The sequence below is a fragment of the Barbus barbus genome (genome assembly GCF_936440315.1).
Source record: "Barbus barbus genome assembly, chromosome: 30".
In the NCBI taxonomy this organism is placed as follows: Eukaryota; Metazoa; Chordata; class Actinopteri; order Cypriniformes; family Cyprinidae; genus Barbus; species Barbus barbus.
In genome coordinates this window covers 5,830,225-5,851,065 of record NC_136758.1, presented here as the reverse complement: position 1 = coordinate 5,851,065, position 20,841 = coordinate 5,830,225, and the positions used below count along the sequence as shown (strand labels likewise).

At 41.9% G+C, this 20,841-nt stretch overlaps 1 protein-coding gene across 1 annotated transcript in view; it reads left to right on the top strand.

Annotated features, from left to right (window-relative positions):
• kif6 (kinesin family member 6) overlaps nucleotides 1-20,841 on the top strand; it is a 156,904-nt gene that overhangs the window by 79,141 nt on the left and 56,922 nt on the right. The window contains exons 12-13 of the mRNA XM_079385612.1: nucleotides 1,021-1,168; nucleotides 20,523-20,720. Coding sequence (XP_079241738.1) covers nucleotides 1,021-1,168; nucleotides 20,523-20,720 — 346 coding nt within the window. The remainder of the gene's footprint in view (nucleotides 1-1,020; nucleotides 1,169-20,522; nucleotides 20,721-20,841) is intronic.

Here is a 20,841-nt window from a genome sequence, read left to right as displayed (position 1 = left end):
AACAATACTACAGGCCAAATAAAAGTTACGCCTTCTTTCATTGCGTATACGTTTGGGCGGTGTTATGCAAATCTTCCCACACCGTGACGTAGACATGTGGAGGCGTGAGCCGTAAAAGAGTCTTAACTTTTATAAAGAATATCTCTTTGGGTTTGAGACTTTAATCTTTGCAACTTTACAGACCTTATAGATGCACACACAACTTGTAATACTCCAAAGACAAAGGAAAACATGAAATCGCATCATATGACCCCTTTAAGGTCTGTGAAGAGAGAGCATCATATTTGTTGGCACATAAACTGCCTGGAAATGATGGCTGTATTTCTAACTCTTGAGGTACTTCCTCCCAGAACTCAGAAGCTACTACATCCTTGTCCGCACAGACACACATTATGTAGTCTTGTACATAAATTACTTGGGGGTCTGAAGTCATGCCCCTTATGCAGACTGGTGCACCAGATCATCCTGTGGTCCCAGTGCAAACTGCTTTCTCTTAAAGCATTTTAAGTCACCTCAATGTGGAAGCAGATATTTTGTCGAGGCCGTGTCTGTGGCCCGGGGAATGGAGACTCCATCCCAAGGCGAAGTTAATTTGGAAGGTCAGCCGTGAGGAAGTCGATCTGTTCACATTACAAGAGAGGACTTCATGTGCCACTTGAAATGAGGCACAACAGCTGTCAAATACCACATTTATAGTTTATTTCTTGATAAAATTGACAACAGCTGATACTTTTTCTTATTAAAAGGGTCTTCTAGGGTATGGCAATTTTTATTTACGATTTATGTTAGACTTATTCAGTTAATGTAAAAAAATAGTTTTTTTTTTTTCTTCAACAGAAACATTGTGGAATGCCAATGTCATGTTTTGTGCCCTAAACAATACTTTTTTTCTTTAAAAAATGCTTACAATCTTCTTGTCTCAAATAAAACATGACTACATTCTAGCTACGTGGAAGTAATTTTTCCAACATTTGAATGTATTTCATATCATACAAGCAAACAGATTTCCTTTCTTTTCAGGTGAGGGTACGAGAGGGATCCTGTGCTCAAAATGGGGTGAGTAATGACAGTACTCCTTTAATGGGCATGTCTGATGAAGAGCAAAAAAAATCATACGCTGAAGTCCAAAAGCTGCAGGATAAGTTGACCCACCGTGATAATGAAATCAGTATCCTTTACTCAAATTATGAATAATTAAAAATATTATTCAAATGAATGGCAATTAGTTGGTTCAAATAAACATAACCACTAAAACCTTTTTCCCAGTCAAACAACCTGATGTTTTATATAGTTTTAAATATGTTCCTCCTCGTTGTAATAATACTTAGCCATAATTGTGATTAAGTATTTGTTTAAGTTTCACATTTTGGGGGAAAATGAGTGTTCTTAACCAGTGTATCTTCTCAACAGTAATGAAAATATTTATAAAGGGGTGGTCAATTGTTTTTTTATTGTGTTTATGGGGTGCATTCTAACATGTGTTAAAAACTTAGTTTTAAAAAAAAAAATCTCTCTCTATATATATATATATATATATATATATATATATATATATATATATATACAGTGGGTACGGAAAGTATACAGACCCCCTTAAATTTTTCACTCTTTGTTATATTGCAGCCATTTGCTAAAATCATTTAAGTTCTTTTTTTTTCCCTCATTAATGTACACACAGCACCCCATATTGACAGAAAAACATGTTTTTTGAATGGTTGACATTTTTGGAGATTTATTAAAAAAGAAAAACTGAAATATCACATGGTCCTAAGTATTCAGACACTTTGCTCAGTATTTAGTAGAAGCACCCTTTTGATCTAATACAGCCATGAGTCTTTTTGGGAAAGATGCAACAAGTTTTTCACACCTGGATTTGGGGATCCTCTGCCATTCCTCCTTGCAGATCCTCTCCAGTTCTGTCAGGTTGGATGGTAAACGTTGGTGGACAGCCATTTTTAGGTCTCTCCGGAGATGCTCAATTGGGTTTAAGTCAGGGCTCTGGCTGGGCCATTCAAGAACAGTCACAGAGTTGTTGTGAAGCCACCCCTTCGTTATTTTAGCTGTGTGCTTAGGGTCATTGTCTTGTTGGAAGGTAAACCTTCGGCCCAGTCTGAGGTCCTGAGCACTCTGGAGAAGATTTTCGTCCAGGATATCCCTGTACTTGGCCGCATTCATCTTTCCTTCGATTGCAACCAGTCGTCCTGTCCCTGCAGCTGAAAAACACCCCAACAGCATGATGCTGCCACCACCATGCTTCACTGTTGGGACTGTATTGGACAGGTGATGAGCAGTGCCTGGTTTTCTCCACACATATTAGAATTAAGGCCAAAAAGTTCTATCTTGGTCTCATCAGACCAGAGAATCTTATTTCTCACCATCTTGTGGTCCTTCAGGTGTTTTTTTGTGTCTTGCACTGAGGAGAGGCTTCCGTCGGGCCACTCTGCCATAAAGCCCCGACTGGTGGAGGGCTGCAGTGATTGATGGTTGACTTTCTACAACTTTCTCCCATCTCCCGACTGCATCTCTGGAGGTCAGCCACAGTGATCTTTGGGTTCTTCTTTACCTCTCTCACCAAGGCTCTTCTCCCCCGATAGCTCAGTTTGGCCGGACTCTAAGAAGGGTTCTGGTCGTCCCAAACTTCATCCATTTAAGGATTATGGATGCCACTGTGCTCTTAGGAACCTTAAGTACAGCAGAATTTTTTTTGTAACCATGGCCAGATCTGTGCCTTGCCACAATTCTGTCTCTGAGCTCTTCAGGCAGCTCCTTTGACCTCATGATTCTCATTTGCTCTGACATGCACTGTGAGCTGTAAGGTCTTATATAGACAGGTGTGTGGCTTTCCTAATCAAGTCCAGTCAGTATAGTCAAACACAACTGGACTCAAATGAAGGTGTAGAACCATCTCAAGGATGATTCGAAGAAATGGACAGCATCTGAGTTAAATATATGAGTGTCACAGCAAAAGGTCTGAATACTTAGGACCATGTGATATTTCAGTTTTTCTTTTTTAATAAATATTCAAAAATGTCAACAATTCTGTGTTTTTCTGTCAATATGGGATGCTGTGTGTACATTAATGAGGAAAAAAATGAACTTAAATGATTTTAGCAAATGGCTGCAATATAACAAAGAGTGAAAAATTTAAGGGGGTCTGAATACTTTCCATACCCATTGTATATATATATTTATGTATTTCACATAATTTACCATTGTTCTACACCTCTCTGTCCCTTCTCCTATGAACACTCTGATGATTTCCTGGTTTTATGAAGCCCCTCTCTCAGAAATATGCAGTGGTTTCAGATTGGTTAGCTGGCCCAGTGTGTTGTGTTTCACTAAACTGCCTAGTGCACGCCCAGAAACGTCACGCCCCTCACCTCAGTGGCATGTGCTCCAGTGTTTTATTGTAAATAATGGCATCGTCAATATTACTTATCAGTTTGAGCCCGAATGAGACCCAGAGAATACTAGTGAAGAGGATCGCAAAGAACCTGTGCAAGCATGACTCTTACAAGATGTTTCAGAATGGTATGTTTTTTGTTTGTTGTTGTCTCATACTTTTAGATACGCTGTTATTTGTATATGCTACTGCTTATGTTAGTGTAACGGAGGCCAGAGGGTAGGTGCTATGCAGGTAAACCTCACTCCCCTGGTCTCAAGAGGCGCACTAGTGACTGACGCTAATGGCTGCAGTCTTTAGCCTCCTTGATAGTGCGCCTACCGCCGATGCCGGAGACCGTGTGCCGGTAAAGTCGTGGCCTAATGGTTAGAGATTCGGACTCGTAATCCAAAGGTTGCGGGTTCGAGTCTCGGGCCGGCAGGGATTGTAGGTGGGGGAGTGAATGTCCAGCGCTCTCTCCACCCTCAATACCACGACTGAGGTGCCCTTGAGCAAGGCACCGAACCCCCAATTGCTCCCCGGGCGCCGCAGCATAAATGGCTGCCCACTGCTCCGGGTGTGTGTTCACGGTGTGTGTGTGTTCACTGCTGTGTGTGTGCACTTTGGATGGGATAAATGCAGAGCACGAATTCTGAGTATGGGTCACCATACTTGGCCGTATGTCACTTCACTGTCACTTCACTGTCACTGTCACTATAAGGACTCAGGGGGGTTACATTGGTGCCGTGACCTGGATGGGAGTGAGATTTAGGGGGGTGAGTGTAACGGAGGCCAGCGGGTAGGGTCTGTGCAGGTAAAACTCACTCCCCTGATCTCAAGAGGCGCACTAGCGACTGATGCTAGTGGCTGCAGTCTTTAGCCTCCTTGTTAATGTGCCTGCCTCCCATGCTGGAGACCTGGGTTTGAGACCCACTCGGAACAAGTACAAGGTGTGGCAGTAAGGACCCAGGGGGGTTACATTAGCTTTTAACATAGAGATTTATCCTGATTAAACCTTTAATACAGCAGAATACATGATTGCATTGTAGCATTTTTGTAAAGAAATCGTTCAGTTTGTAACAGTACGAAGTGTTTGCCAGCAAATATTGCTCACTAACACGGTAACCACGTGCACGTCCATGTTTAATGCTGCCTTAGAACATTGATTTTGAAACTTGTGAATCCAGTAGAATCATTAAAAGACAGAATCGTGATTCTTATATGAATAGATTTTTTCGTGCACCCCTAGTTTTGACAGCATGGCAACAACTCTTCCTCTTCTCTAAAGCAGCACAAAATCGCCTCGCCCCCTTTGTTGTATGTTCCTGGGGGCGGGTTTATGTAAATTTCAGGGTTTGTGATGTCACCAACCCAGGAAAAGCTTTTTGTAGTCCCTAACAGCCGTAACTGTAGGCATTAAACTACCATATGCATTGAACCTTTAGCGTCGTAACTTTGCAGATATTGTTTATGCTCAAACAGCAACAATACACACTAACTAAAGGTAAAAAAGTGAAATCACAATCAACCACCCTTTTATTGAAAACTGAGAGATTTGTTTCCATTGAAGGTCCACACAACCAAAACCTTTACATTTGTTCATAAAAACATTGTAAATGTAATTCAAAGTAATGGAGTGGTTAAATCCCAGTTTTCTTGAAGAAACATGATTGATTTACAGTCAGGTCCATAAATATTGGGACATCGACACAATTCTAAAATTTTTGGCTCTATACACCACCACAATGGATTTCAAATGAAACGAATAAGATGTGCTTTAACTGCAGACTGTCAGCTTTAATTTGAGGGTATTTACATCCAAATCAGGTGAACAGTGTAGGAATTACAACAGTTTGCATATGTGCCTCCCACTTGTTAAGGGACCAAAAGTAATGGGACAGAATAATAATCATAAATCAAACTTTCACCTTTTAATACTTGGTTGCAAATCCTTTGCAGTCAATTACAGCCTGAAGTCTGGAACGCATAGACATCACCAGACGCTGGGTTTCATCCCTGGTGATGCTTTGCCAGGCCTCTACTACAACCGTCTTCAGTTCCTGCTTGTTCTTGGGGCATTTTCCCTTCAGTTTTGTCTTCAGCAAGTGAAATGCATGCTCAATCGGATTCAGGTCAGGTGATTGACTTGGCCATTGCATAACAGTCCACTTCTTTCCCTTCAAAAACTCTTTGGTTGCTTTTGCAGTATGCTTTGGGTCATTGTCCATCTGCACTGTGAAGCGCCGTCCAGTGAGTTCTGAAGCATTTGGCTGAATATGAGCAGATAATATTGCCCGAAACACTTCAGAATTCATCCTGCTGCTTTTGTCAGCAGTCACATCATCAATAAATACAAGAGAACCGGTTCCACTGGCAGCCATACATGCCCACGCCATGACACTACCACCACCATGCTTCACTGATGAGGTGGTATGCTTAGGATCATGAGCAGTTCCTTTCCTTCTCCATACTCTTCTCTTCCCATCACTCTGGTACAAGTTGATCTTGGTCTCATCTGTCCATAGGATGTTGTTCCAGAACTGTGAAGGCTTTTTTAGATATCGTTTGGCAAACTCTAATCTGGCCTTCCTGTTTTTGAGGCTCACCAATGGTTTACATCTTGTGGTGAACCCTCTTTATTCACTCTGGTGAAGTCTTCTCTTGATTGTTGACTTTGACACACATACACTTTCCTCCTGGAGAGTGTTCTTGATCTGGCCAACTGTTGTGAAGGGTGTTTTCTTCACCAGGGAAAGAATTCTTCGGTCATCCACCACAGTTGTTTTCCGTGGTCTTCCAGGTCTTTTGGTGTTGCTGAGCTCAACGGTGCGTTCCTTCTTTTTAAGAATGTTCCAAACAGTTGTTTTGGCCACGCCTAATGTTTTTGCTATCTCTCTGATGGGTTTGTTTTGTTTTTTCAGCCTAATGATGGCTTGCTTCACTAATAGTGACAGCTCTTTGGATCTCATCTCGACAGCAACAGATTCCAAATGCAAATAACACACTTGAAATGAACTCTGGACCTTTTATCGGCTGATTGCAATTGGGATAATGAGGGAATAACACACACCTGGCCATGGAACAGCTAAGAAGCCAATTGTCCCATTACTTTTGGTCCCTTAACAAGTGGGAGGCACATATGCAAACTGTTGTATTTCCTACACCGTTCACCTGATTTGGATGTAAATACCCTCAAATTAAAGCTGACAGTCTGCAGTTAAAGCACATCTTGTTCATTTCATTTGAAATCCATTGTGGTGGTGTATAGAGCCAAAAAATTTAGAATTGTGTCGATGTCCCAATATTTATGGACCTGACTGTATATGATGAACATATTTAATTTAGGATTTTAATTACTATATAAAAATTGACAACACACATCGGTCATCGTATGATAAGCAAGAATAAATCTTGGTTCTCGTGCATCAAGCATGCAATCGAATCTCTACCAAATACTTGGATTAAACTGCTCAATTCATACGAATTACCTTTACAATGTCTTTTGTACTTTATAATGCACAAATCTGTTGGTTTCAATAGATGGACATGGTACAGAATATTATATATATAGTTCTACTTCAAAAACAAAATATAATGTAGCGATTCAGTATGGAAACTATTTTATTACAATAAAAGTCGTGGGGTGTTGACAAGTTTCTGTGTGCGAGATTTATGATATATCAGTGGCGGGCCGTGAATTTCAAACCTAGGCCTTCGGTGGTGTCCTACCTGAATTAATCCATCTCGCAATACCATCATTATGACGTCACGGCAATAGAAACACATCAACCATTAAATTGCAACGTAAAATAGAAATTACAGTTTTTTACACCTCAAGGAATGTCAAATTTTACTTTATTTAAAAAAAAAAAAAAAGACATTCTTGATGTGTGCAGACTACAAAATGAGACGCAGCGAATAGTATACAGAAACGCGTTTGAAAGGGATTTGAAATGAAGGCAAATTGTTGTTTTTTTCAAAAGAAAAGGCATAAATGTTCTTGAAAAAGCTGGCGAACTGTTTTGAAGAATCAAAAGTATAACAAATTACTTTCAGTTAACAGTCTATGGTTCAAAGATAATGCAAAGTGTTATTCAAAGGTTGACTGTATTAAAAAAGTAATAGGCTATTATCCACGTTATTTACATTTTACAAACATTTACAAATATTATTATTAGCCTACTGATTATTTGTACACAAAATCCATCCTCCTTTCTTTCCTCAAGAAGAGTTCGATCACTCTGCTGTACAGGTTATCTGTGCTTTTCAGTTCCAACAATAAGTCCTTTTCTATCGACATGGATGCTAATGCTGAAAGTCGGGACTGTCCAGTCATATTTCTGGCATAAGTTTTAATTTGCTTTAGGGCTGAGAATGTCCGTTCGACAGAAGCAGTGAACACAGAGATAGTCGCCACCAAACATGTCAATGCGTACAGCTGGCTCATGCTCTCACACAGATTTTTCTGCTGAAGGAAATCAAGGATTTCAATGGGACTTTTGCCTTCAAAATCGGTCATGGCATACATTACAATCAGTTCTGTTTTTAGCTGTGACAAATCGAATAGTGTTCTGTGACTCTGCGTAAAGCTGGAGAACGCTGTATGCGGGAATTTTTTCCGGTATGTTTGAAAACATTCATTTTTTGTGGTCTTGAAATCTGTTCCATATATGACAGAGAATGTTGTCCAGAACATTTCTGTGGAGTTGGTGGTAGTATCCACGAAGGTCGCCTTGTGCTGGGCCTCTCCGTGCCCTCGGAGCGCATGAGATGCGCGCAGTGGCTTCATAGATCTCATCAAATCGGCCCCTCTCTCTCTCAGTGCTGTCACAAAACTCCTTCACCCTTGCCATACAGAATTGTACATCCAATGTTTTGTTTTGTAGTATAGCAAAAAGCACTGAATGCTCAAAATCTGAATGCTCAAAAATCCCATTAAATGTGTGAAGCAAAAACGTGACGTGCATTAAATCCATCAGCACAACGCACAGCGTCCTCGTCATACTCCTGATGTTCCAGGATGTGGTGAAACAGCTCCTTTAGGGCAACTCTGTTCTGAAAGACTGTAACTGACCAATCTCGATGTGTATCGCCACCGCGTTGGTGCCACACGAGGAAGACGCCACCGACAAATATCATCCAGTAGTTGCATGCGCCTAGGGGATCTGGAGAAAAATGCAGCTAGGCCATTTAGGTGAGCAAAAAAGATCTTGCATTCTTTGAGCTTTGATGCCCTTTGAGTCAAGTCAAGTCCAGAGGTGGGTAGAGTACCCAAAAACTGTACTCAAGTAAAAGTAAAAGTACTTCTAGAAATATTTACTCAAGTAAAAGTAAAAGTAATCGTCTGAATAGTTACTTGAGTAAGAGTAAAAAAGTATCGGATAAAAAAACTACTCAAGTAGTTAGTTACTAGTTACTTTGGATCATATAGGTACTGGGGTGGTGATGGCGCAGTGGATAAGACACATGCCTTTGGTGTGAGAGACCCGGGTTCGAATCCACTGTGAGACCCCAATGTGTCCCTGAGCAAGACACTTAACCCCCTAGTTGCTCCAGAGGCGTGCGACCTCTGACATATATAGCAATTGTAAGTCGCTTTGGATAAAAGCGTCAGCTAAATGAATAAATGTAAATGTACTGAATATAGTCTATTTTTATTTAGATATATAGATTACATTTATGTAATGTGTATGTGTATACACACACACACACACACTGCCTTCAAAAAAAAAAAAAAAAAAATATATATATATATATATATATATACAGTGAAGCCAATAAGTATTTGATCACCCTGTGATTTTGCAAGTTCTCTTACTTAGAAATCATGGAGGGGTCTACAATTTTCAGCATAGGTGCATTTCCACTGTGAGAGACAGAATCTAAAAATAAAAATCCGGAAATCGCATTGTATGATTTTTTAACAATTTATTTGTGAATTACTGTGTCAAATAAGTATTTGATCACTTGAGTCAAAAAAAATTAATATTTGGTACAGAAGCCTTTGTTAACAATTACAGAGGTCAAACGGTTCCTGTAGTTCTTCACCAGGTTTGCACACACTGCAGGAGGGATTTTGGCCCACTCCTCCATACAGATCTTCTCTAGATCTGTCAGGTTTCGGGGCTGTCGCTGAGCAACACGGAGTTTCAGCTCCCTCCAAAGATTTTCTATTGGATTTAGGTCTGGAGACTGGCTAGGCCACTCCAGAACCTTGATATGCTTTTTATGGAGCCACTCCTTGGTTTTCCTGGCTGTGTGCTTTGGGTCATTGTCATGTTGGAAGACCCAGCCATGACCCATCTTTAATGCTCTGACTGAGGGAAGGAGGTTTTTGCCCAATATGTCACAATACATGGCCCCATTCATCCTCTCCTTAATACAGTGCAGTCGTCCTGTCCCCTGTGCAGAAAAACACCCCCAGAGCATGATGCTTCCAGCCCCATGCTTCACTGTAGGTATGGTATTATTGGGATGATACTCATCATTCTTCTTCCTCCAAACACGGCGAATGGAGTTAAGATCAAAAAGTTCTACTTTGGTCTCATCTGACCACAGGACTTTCTCCCATGACTCCTCTGGATCATCCAGATGGTCCCTGGCAAACTTCAGACGGGCCTGGACATGGGCTGACTTAAGCAGGGGAACCTTCCGTGCGATGCAAGATTTTAAACCATGACGTCTTAGTGTATTACTTATAGTAGCCTTGGAAACGATGGTCCCAGCTCTCTTCACGGCATTGACCAGCTCCTCCCGTGTAGTTCTGGGCTGATTCTTCATCATTCTTAGCATCATTGATACCCCACGAGGAGAGATCTTCCGTGGGGCCCCAGTCCGAGGGACATTGACAGTCATCATTAGCCTCTTCCATTTTCTGACAATTGCTCCAACAGTTGTTCTTTTTTCACCAAGCTGCTTGGCAATTGCCCCGTAGCCCTTTCCAGCTTTGTGAAGGTCTAAAATTTTGTCTCTTGTGTCTTTTGACAGCTCTTTGGTTTTGCCCATGTTGCTTCTTAGACTTTGGCTGATTGTTGGGGTGCACAGGTGTCTTTATGACAGCTAGCGACCTCAAACAGTTGCTACTAATTTAGAATCATGAGCAGAGTGTAGCTGGACTATTTAAAAGCAAAATAACAGGTCTTTGAGGGCCAGAAATCTGGCGGATAAGCAAGTGATCAAATACTTATTTGACACAGTAATTCACAAATAAATTGTTAAAAAATCATACAATGTGATTTCCGGATTTTTATTTTTAGATTCTGTCTCTCACAGTGGAAATGCACCTATGCTGAAAATTGTAGACCCCTCCATGATTTCTAAGTAAGATAACTTGCAAAATCACAGGGTGATCAAATACTTATTGACCTCACTGTATATATATATATATATATATATATATGTAATTTATTTCAGTGATGCAAATCAGAATTTTCATCAGCCTTTACCAGTCTTCAGAGTCACATAATCCTTCAGAAATCATGTTGATTTATTATCAATGCTGTTCTTTTTAGCTTTCTATTCATCAAAGAATACTGAACAAAATGTCACAGGTTCCAAAAAATATTAAGCAGCAAAACTGTTTCCAACACTGGTAATAAATCGATATATTATAATGATTTCTGAAGGATCATATGACTCCGAAAACTGGAGTAACAGCTGATGAAAATTCTGATTTGCATCACTGAATTAAATTATATTTTAAAGTAAATTAATTATGTATTATCCTATAACCTTTGACACTGAAACCTCTGAAAACGCCTCACATGACTGCTCTGAACATAACGAAACAAATGCATATTGACGGATCTTCTGTTCTGCAAAATGTAAACAAATGTAGCCTATATTTTTGCAAGCGTAAATATTGTAAAAATATGAATATTAATTGTGTCTGGTTTTCATTTCATACTCTGTGACAGCTTATTTAATGTATAAATTATACATTGTATTTAATGTAAGGTACAAACTGGTAATGTCATAGTGGTATCGTGGCCTATACCTGTGGAACAGTAGACAGCACACGCGGTGTTCATCTAATAAAAGATCTTCATATAGCTCTAGCAAACAAGCCTTTGCAGATTTGCTTTCAACTGACTGTGGATCCAAAGCCACGTCTTCAGTGCTCTTGATGTTCTTAAACTCTCTGTTATCTGAGTGAGAACCGCTTCAGAGACTCAGCGCGTGCGGCAGGGAACTGAACGAATCATTCAAACTGATTCGCGAACCGATTCACTGGTTTGCCAACTGGTTTGATAAAGCCTTTAAACAGAATCAACTCAAAAGAATGAATCATTCGCGAATGGGCATCGTTCATTGCCCAGAGAAAAGTAGACGGCGCGTTTGGAATAAACCAAAGCATTTTTAACTTGCATTGCATTAAGATACAGTAACGAGAGGAGAGTCGCCCACAGTAACGAAGTAAAAGTACCGTTTTTTCTCTAAAAATATACTTGAGTAAGTGTAAAATTACCCATTTTAAAATATACTCTAAAAGTATTAGTTACCCAAAAAATGTACTCAAGTAAGTGTAACGAAGTAAATGTAACTCGTTACTACCCACCTCTGGTCAAGTCACCTTTATTTATATAGCGCTTTTAACAATACAGATTGTGTCAAAGCAATTTTCCAATATCAAAATAGGAAAATAGTGTGTCAATAATGTAAAATGACAAGATTAAACACTCAATTTTCAGTTAAAGGCATTACATTATTGAATTCAATGATGTCATCGTCCAGCTCATTTCAGTTTAAATAGTATCTGTGCAATCAAGTTTACGATATCGCTAGACATTAGTGTCCCCAACTAAGCAAGCCAGAGGCGACAGCGGCAAGGAACCAAAACTCCATCGGTGACAGAAAAAAAAAAAAAACCTTGGGATAAACCAGGCTCAGTCGTGGGGCCAACTGCAGCAAAGTCAGATTGTGTAAAGGACTCATTTCGTTCCAGTGGTCTTGTCCCGATGGCTGTCTAGGTGACAAGGTCCTCACTGGGGATCTGTCTCTGGGGCTCATCTAGGTGTCCTGATCTCCGCTGACATTCAGGGCAGTAGAGGTCATCTCTAGGTGCTGATCCACCATCTGATCTGGATACGGACTAGATCTGGTGACTGCAGGACCATCTGATCTGGATACACACTGGATCGGGTGGCTACGGTGATCTAGAATAAGAAAGAAACAGATATTATTAGAATATTAGAAGCGTATTACTGTGTTATGTGTAAGCCAGGTTAAAGAGATGGGTCTTTAATCTAGATTTAAACTCACAGAGTGTGTCTGCCTCCTGAACAATTAGGTAGATTGTTCCAGAGTTTTGGTGCTAAATAGGAAAATATTCTGTCGCCCGCAGTTGATTTTTGATATTCTAGGTATTATCTAATGACCAGAGTTTTGAGACGTGGAGGATTATAATGCAATAAGAGCTCGCTCAATTACTGAGGAGCTAAACCATTCAGGGCTTTATAAGTAATTAACAAGATTTTAAAATCTATACAATGTTTAATAGGGAGCCAGTGCAGTGTTGACAGAACCAGGCTAATGTGGTCATACTTCCTGGTTCTAGTAAGAACTCTAGCTGCTGCATTTTGGACCATCTGTAGTTTTTTTATTAAGCATGCAGAACAACCACCCAATAAAGCATTACAAAAATCTAACCTTGAGTCAGTACTAAAACCAGCCGATGTGCATAGTAGTGTATGAATAAGGCCATAGGTGCCCTCTCCTTAACTTTAGCCTGCGCCCCATTTAGTCCAGATGACATGACGGCTGCGCCATCGAAACACAGTGCCACAACTTTATCTAGACATTCATATTTCTCCAAGAAATGGGCAATAAGGGCAGCAATGTCTTCTCCTCGCTTGCCACTAGTAACATCTTCAAATCTGACAAACTGCTCCTTGACACCTGTGTCCGTCACATAACACAGGACCAGTGTGAGCTGCGCTGCATTACTCATGTCTGTGGTCTCATCTACCATGACAGCGACAAAAGGTGCTTTGCTGACCTCCCCTTTTATCTCTTCTCCCATCACTTCATCAATAGCATTAATCAAGTCGTTTTGTATTTTGCCTGTCATCCCACAAAACAATTTGTTAGTGGACAGGTGGTAATGTAAGTCTGTGTTGTTTTCAGCAATAAAATAAAAAAAACTCCAAACAATTGCCTCTATTTGTGGTTCCAGCGCTTTCATCGTGCCCTCTAAATGAAAGTTCCTATTTATCCAAAAACATAACACAGTCTATTAGTCTTTTCAGTATTTACCTATTTTTCTTCACCTTTTCGTTGTGTAGCTCCGTTTCCCTGTGCACTTGTTCATTGAGCTGTAGATCCACCAGGGTTTTCCCAAAAGTTTCCAAATGCACGGTTGCTTGTAAGTGTCCTTTCCGTGCTTTGGTGTCTCACTGCTGCCTTGGTTAGACAACTCAAATTTGCAAACCCAGTGTGGCTCCAAACACCATGTCGATCAACTGCAAATAACAGGCATTCCCAGCAATACAATTTGCAGTGCTCCTCTGAGGCTGTGAGCCAAGGATACTGCTCGGAGTTACTGATTTGAAAATGCCGGACAAACCCTTTCCCCGGCTGGGATAGGCCTGCTAGCTTCGGGATCAGCCGATCTTTCTTCACGATGTCCAGCTTTTCTTGAAAGGTCCGCCTTGAAATTGTTTTGAAAGGATGTCTGTGACCACATCAACTTATTCTCTTCTTTCAGCCATTATGAGTAAATATATATATATATATGTGTATGTATATGTATAAAAAATTTAGTTCACGCAGTTCGCTAGCTCTAGCTCTTGACACCACCTCCACCATGCTTTACAGATGAGGCTGTTTACCTGGCATCATTTGCAGTTCCCTTTTTTTCTCCACATTTTTGCTTTCCCATCACATCAATAAAGGTTTGTCTCATCGGTCCATAAACACAGTTCCAAAACTGTTCTGGCTCACCTTTGTGCTTTTTTGCAAACTCTAATCTTGCCTTTCTATTTTTGGTGCTGGTCAGAGGTTTGCATCTTGCTGTGTAGCATCTGTAATTCTGTGTCAAAGTCTCCTGTGGACAGTAGCTTGTCAGAGCATCAACCCAGCTTTCTGGAAGGTGTTGGTGATTTTACAGACATGTTCATTTTCACAGCTTTTATGTTTTATCTGTCATCAACTATTGTTGTTTTCTCAGCCAATCAGGTCGTTGTTGGTTGCTGGACACGCTGGTGGTTTCCAAACTCTTGATTTCTCCATGCCCTTTGTTTTGCTACAGCTCTAACTGACTTACTCTTTTCTTTTAGCATCCAAATTGCTTGCTTTTCTCTCAAAGTCAGCTCCCTTATCTTCATCCTGGTGTGTCATCATTGAATGCAAGATTCAGAATACAGAAGTAATGGATATAACTGATAGAACACATTCCCTACTTTTAATATCTGAAGAATTAATGCAACAGGACACAGCTGATCACTTAGAAAGACATGTGAGGCAACTGTTCCAATACTTATGCTCACATCATATAGGGGATGAAACTCTAAAAGTACTGAACTTCTTAGCTGGTAAAACATCTGTGTGTTGAATCACCCAATAATAAAATGTGACATTCTGTAGTTTTGTCTCATATTCATCTTTTAATCATATTTGTAAATGTCTAGACTTCACAGCCAACAGAGCAATTTTGTCTTTACTGTTCCAATACTTTTGGAGGGCACTGTATATATATACACACTACTGGAAGCAGTGCAACCAAGAGAAAAGCGATCAAATTAAGATAATAGACTATTGGGATTAATTTAATACACATTCATGGAAAAATATATTAAAATGTAAGTCAGTGATTCAGATAGTGTTTAGGCCAGCAGAGAAGGCTTTGCTGTCCCTTACGGCCCACCACTGTGATATATATGTATAGCCTATATATATATATATAATTGTCCCCCCCCCAATGTTCAAGACATGGTTACGGCCTTGGTGCAACAGACAGGAAGTGACTAGACTCTGGATGCTCAGCTGTGACGTGACTTGACATGACGGAGCGTAGTCGTCGCTGTCATTATGTGAGCGTGGACTGGTGCGGCCACCATTTCAGAGGCGGGTTTGATCACCGGAGAAGCAATCGGCATGCTTGAATGTCCCAGAGCTTGTGGTTGACTAAACACCCCGGCCACCATTACAGGCACAGACGCGGTGTCGCATTCCTCCTCAATACCCACAGTGAATGAGGAACTGACAGACAACAAGCCAAAATCCAAAAACTGACTAAAGGATGAACGCGGTCCCTCGTGAACGAGTCTTGACTTTAGTGGTGGTTAATGCCTTCGCAAAAAATTCTCTACAGTCCGGCAAATCAGAGCAATTTGCCAAAGCTAAATACTCCACTATGTAGTCCTCAAGTTATAGTGTGCCCTGCTTGAGGGATAATAACACTACTCTGCGAACTGAGAAAGGTCTGAGTGGGTGTTATATAGTGTGTGTGATTGGCGGCAGGTAAGTCCATAATCAGTACAATAGAACATGGAGAATGTAGTCCGGAGTGACACGTAACAGTCTGTCTGGTGTGGGAGTCAATATAATGAGAGGGCGACCTCTGGTGGCGAGCAGACGAAAGGCCATGGACAGGATTCATGATAACCATGGGGGCACATCTTGTCATAACTGTGATGTAGCATTTGGACCAATTAGACACACGATTTTGCATTTGATTTAACAAATCAATTAGTTCTTAGATTAACAAATAGTAACAGACCCCTCACCCAATACACATACTGGGTGCCACTATATCTGTCAATGACTTCAGGCCCACGGTTCCATGACAACCGATCTGATAACACTAGTTGTATTGCTCAAAGAAACAGAGCAACACTCACTTCGTATCCCCTTAGGAAAGAGGCATTATGCCATAAAAATGGACTCTTCTCTAATTAATTAATAGAAAAACCTATCTTTGAATGAACACATGTATCTTCAGGTCATTGTGTATATTATTACTGTTCTTGTATATGTTATTTGTGTATTGTATCCTGTTTTATGCATGCTTATGATAGATCACTAGCTAATATTACCCCACTTATACCATGTTTGGCCTCTATCAATTCATCTTCGGATGATCTAATTGAGAGTGTATACTATATGTTGATACCTATGCAACATATACAAACTATTAAAGATTCTTAGAACACTTATATCAACTTCCAATCGAGGTCATATGCAAATTACCTTGCATGGAGAGTCGTAAACTTTCCCTCCAAAAGTTCTGGACTCCATTGGCTTTTTGACACCCCAGAGGTGTGGCCTCTATAGCAGATAAAGCTCTCACATCAGTGACGCCCCTAGTCTGTGGTTCTGTTAGATCCTAAGAGGATGAGAAGGATGTGAGCTAGAACTCTTCTGGACCCTTAAGTTTTGAGCCAGGCCTTACGGCCTTGACTTTCCATTCAACCAAAGCTCTTCGGACCTCAGCAGATCTCTTTCTTAGTTCCCTTCCAGGAACTTCGAGCTGCGTCCGGAGACGCTATGGGAACGCCATCAGCGTAACCGGCGCTCTGAATATTTTATACAACCAGTCTAATGGATGGGCGAGGCGTCACGGGCGGGGTGACGTCACGACCAGGAAGTATATAAGCATGTGCGGCGGAGCCCGCGTCAGCTTTCTGTCATTCAGCAAGCGCTCTGTGTGTTGTCAGTCTGATTCTTTGTCTTGTGAGTCTTATTTGGTGTTGTCTGTCTCAGAAACTAGGAGAAGATGCCTAAAGCAAAGGCAAAGGCGAGGGGCGATCCCAGATCGCGTTTCAGGTTGTGTGTTAGTCCCTGCCCTCGTTACATCACGAGCAGGGACACACACAACCTCCCACGCGGTGCTGGCCCCGCTGCTGCCGAGGCAGAGCAGCTGCTACACTCGTGGGGCTCGCAGGCTGATCTGGCTGGCGGGAGTGAGACGGGTATGTCTCTATCTCCTCCCGTATCCGCCAGATCTGGTGTCCCATCTCTCGGGGAAGCGGTTGCTTCCCCCCGAGATGAGGACTCAGCGCTTCGTCTATCTTCCTTCGAGGAGGTTGATGTGACAAGCGTTGAAGAGGTTGCGCCGCCTCTCTCGCCCCAATACGAGGAGCTATTAGAGGTGGTAACTCGGGCAGTGGCCAAGCTTGACATCAGTTGGCCCCCCGAGAAAACAACTGTGCCGCAGTCGTTTCCTGGACTTCCTGGACTCCTCACGATCAAGACCGTCTTTCTACTGGCTATCACCTCTCTGAGGAAGGTGAGTGACCTTCAGGCCCTATCTGCGGCCCCTTCGCATATCGACTTTGTGCCCGGTTCGGCGAAAGTCTTCCTCTACCCCCGTGCGGGGTACGTACCGAAGGTTCTGACGGTCGTACCACAGCCGGTCGTACTCCAGGCCTTCTGTCCTCCTCCCTTCAGGGAGCCCGACCAGGAAAGGCACAACTGTATGTGTCCAGTGCGAGCACTGGACGCATACATCCACAGAGCTGCCCCGTGGAGAAAGACGGACCAACTGCTCGTGTGCTTTGGTCCGCCTAAGAGGGGTCTTCCAGCTTCGAAGCCCACTCTTAGCAGGTGGATAGTGGATGCCATCAATCTGGCGTACGAGACCTCTGACCTTCCTCCGCCGCTGGGAGTCAGAGCGCACTCGACCCGAGGTGTGGCGGCCTCCAAGGCCTTCTGGGCAGGTGTCTCTATGCAAGACATCTGCAACGCTGCTGGGTGGTCCACGCCCCTGACATTCGCCAGGTTCTACAACCTTGACATCAGAGCCACTTCAGGCTCCTCCGTCCTTTCAGCCTGACACCAGGCAGGGACTTGTCAGTCTGGCGGCGTTGGTATAGCGTTCCCATAGCGTCTCCGGACGCAGCTCGAAGTTCCTGGAAGGGAACGTACCAGGTTACGTATGTAACCCAGGTTCCCTGAAGGGAACGAGAGCTGCGTCTCGGGCCACACTTCCGGCATCCCTGCCAGCGCTTGCTTCATGACTTGAAGCTGACGCGGGCTCCGCCGCACGTGCTTATATACTTCCTGGTCGTGACGTCACCCCGCCCCTGACCCCTCGCCCATCCATTAGACTGGTTGTATAAAATATTCAGAGCGCCGGTTACGCTGATGGTGTTCCCATAGCGTCTCCGGACGCAGCTCTCGTTCCCTTCAGGGAACCTGGGTTACATACGTAACCTGGTACGTTTTTTTTTTTTTCACTTTCTACCTGGGAAGAACATTTCTACCTCAGAACATCTTTGGAATAGGGAGTCCAAAACCTTGAAACAATTAAGACCTTCATCCGAGACTGCATTCCGGACACTCGTTACAACCAAGGCAATGCAAGTACCGTACATTTAACTAAACGAAACAGAGGTTTACTATAAGTTATAGACCCCGTTATAAACAGCACTGATGGTTTTACTCAGGTGGTTAAATTACTCTTTCCATATCTGCATTCTCTGGTTTCTCTAATGGCTCCATTCATCCACTTTAGCTCTCCTTTGTATGTACGCGTGAGTGTATGTTTTTCGTTAATTTAAAGACTGTATTGAATAAATACCGGGGGTTATGTTTGTTTTCTTCTAGAAGAGATAAAAAGTAATCAGATCTAGCAGTTTTTAATGCTTTTCTGTGGGATAGGGTACTTTCCTGCCAAGCTATACGAAATACCTCTAGTTTTGTTTTCCTCCAGCTGCGCTCCATTTTCCGGGCTGCTCACTTTAGGGTGCGAGTGTGCTCATTATACCACGGAGTCAGACTGTTTTCTTTGATCTTCCTTAAGCGTAAAGGAGCAACTGTATCTAAAGTGCTAGAAAAGAGAGAGTCCATAGTTTCATCCAAACCAGAAGTGGCCCTTATCTGTTTTATAATAAATGGGGCATATTTGCCATGTCAAATGTGGGACAAGTTAGACTTACACACTGATTAGACAATACTGACTTTCTCTCTCTCTTCCTTCGGCTTGTTCCCTTTATCAGGGGTCGCCACAGCCGAGTGATCCGCACAACCGATTTGGCACGTGTTTACGCCAGATGCAGCCAATGCTGACTGTGCCATATTTTCGCCAAAACTGGCCCAGATATTTTTTAATATACCTGGGCCACATTTGTGTCATCGTATGTGGGACACTTTAGGCTCACAGCCACATAAGCCAGTGCTCATTGTGCCATATCTTTGTCAAAACTGGCCCAGATATGCTTTAATATACCTGGACCACATTTGTGGCATCATATGTGGGACACTTTAGGCTCACAGCCACATTAGCCAGTGCTCACTGTGCCATCTCTTTGCCCAAACTGGCCCAGATACGCTTTAATATACCTGGGCCACATTTGTGGCATCATATGTGGGACACTTTAGGCTCACAGCCACATTAGCCAGTGCTTACTGTGCCATATTTTTGCCAAAACTGGCCCAGATACATTTTAGGATAACTGGGCCACATTTGTGGCATCATATACAGGCCACTTTTGTCGATAATTGCACATTTTTGCACATTGCCGTCAACATCATATCTTTGCCTACAGAGGCCCACGTGTGATTTGATACATATGGGCCATTTTTACTGTTTTACATATGGGCCACTTAAGGCTTACATCCATTTTGTCTGGGCCATAAGAAGGCCAGTAGTGCCGCATAATTGCCATAAGTGGCCCACATCCACATGCTATCAGGGTACTGTGTTGTAATCACTATGTCGTGCTTGTGAGCACTACTCCCATGCTTCGAGGGCGTTATTGCATAGAGCAAAAAAATATTGGCATCACAGTTGAACTGTTGTCAACCAAAATGTGGAGTGTGGCAGAACCTTGAGATATACTGACATCTCAGTATATGTACATGTACTTATTGTATGCTGAGATATGACTAGTTCACACAAATATGATAAAGGTCAATATTTATTTATGTCATTCCAAGCCTGTATGAGTTTCCCAGTTCCTTTGAGTCAGACCTTTGCAATAAATAGGTTTAAACCATCCAAATGATTTGAACACAAATGTGGTTCTCAGATTCAACTCACTAATGATTCAATCACAATGGTTAACTGCCCACTGGAGCAGAATAACAATGAAAAGAATGACTGTTTTGCATTTGTTTTTCCTTGTATCACACAGGTCTCCAAGATGAAACAATTATCATTGTCATAAAATGATCGTTATCCTTAATTTAAATTTCTCAGGTATATTAGTGAACATGCTTAAGAAAGAAAAGAAGAAAGTTCAAGATGTCAGTTCACAACTGGCCCAGATACACAATCAAAACCCTTCAACCTACAATTCATCCTGGTCACCCACAACTATACAAGTGGAAGAGAATGCAAAATATGACCCCTCTAATGATGACACACATGTTCAGCATTTGATTACCAGAAAAAGAGGTGAGTGATCACAAATAAGATCTCAGCCCTATATTATATACCATTCACTAACCAGTATTAACCGGTTAACCTTCACCCCCATTTGGGGCCTCGCAGGTGAAAATAACCTACCTAAATTAAA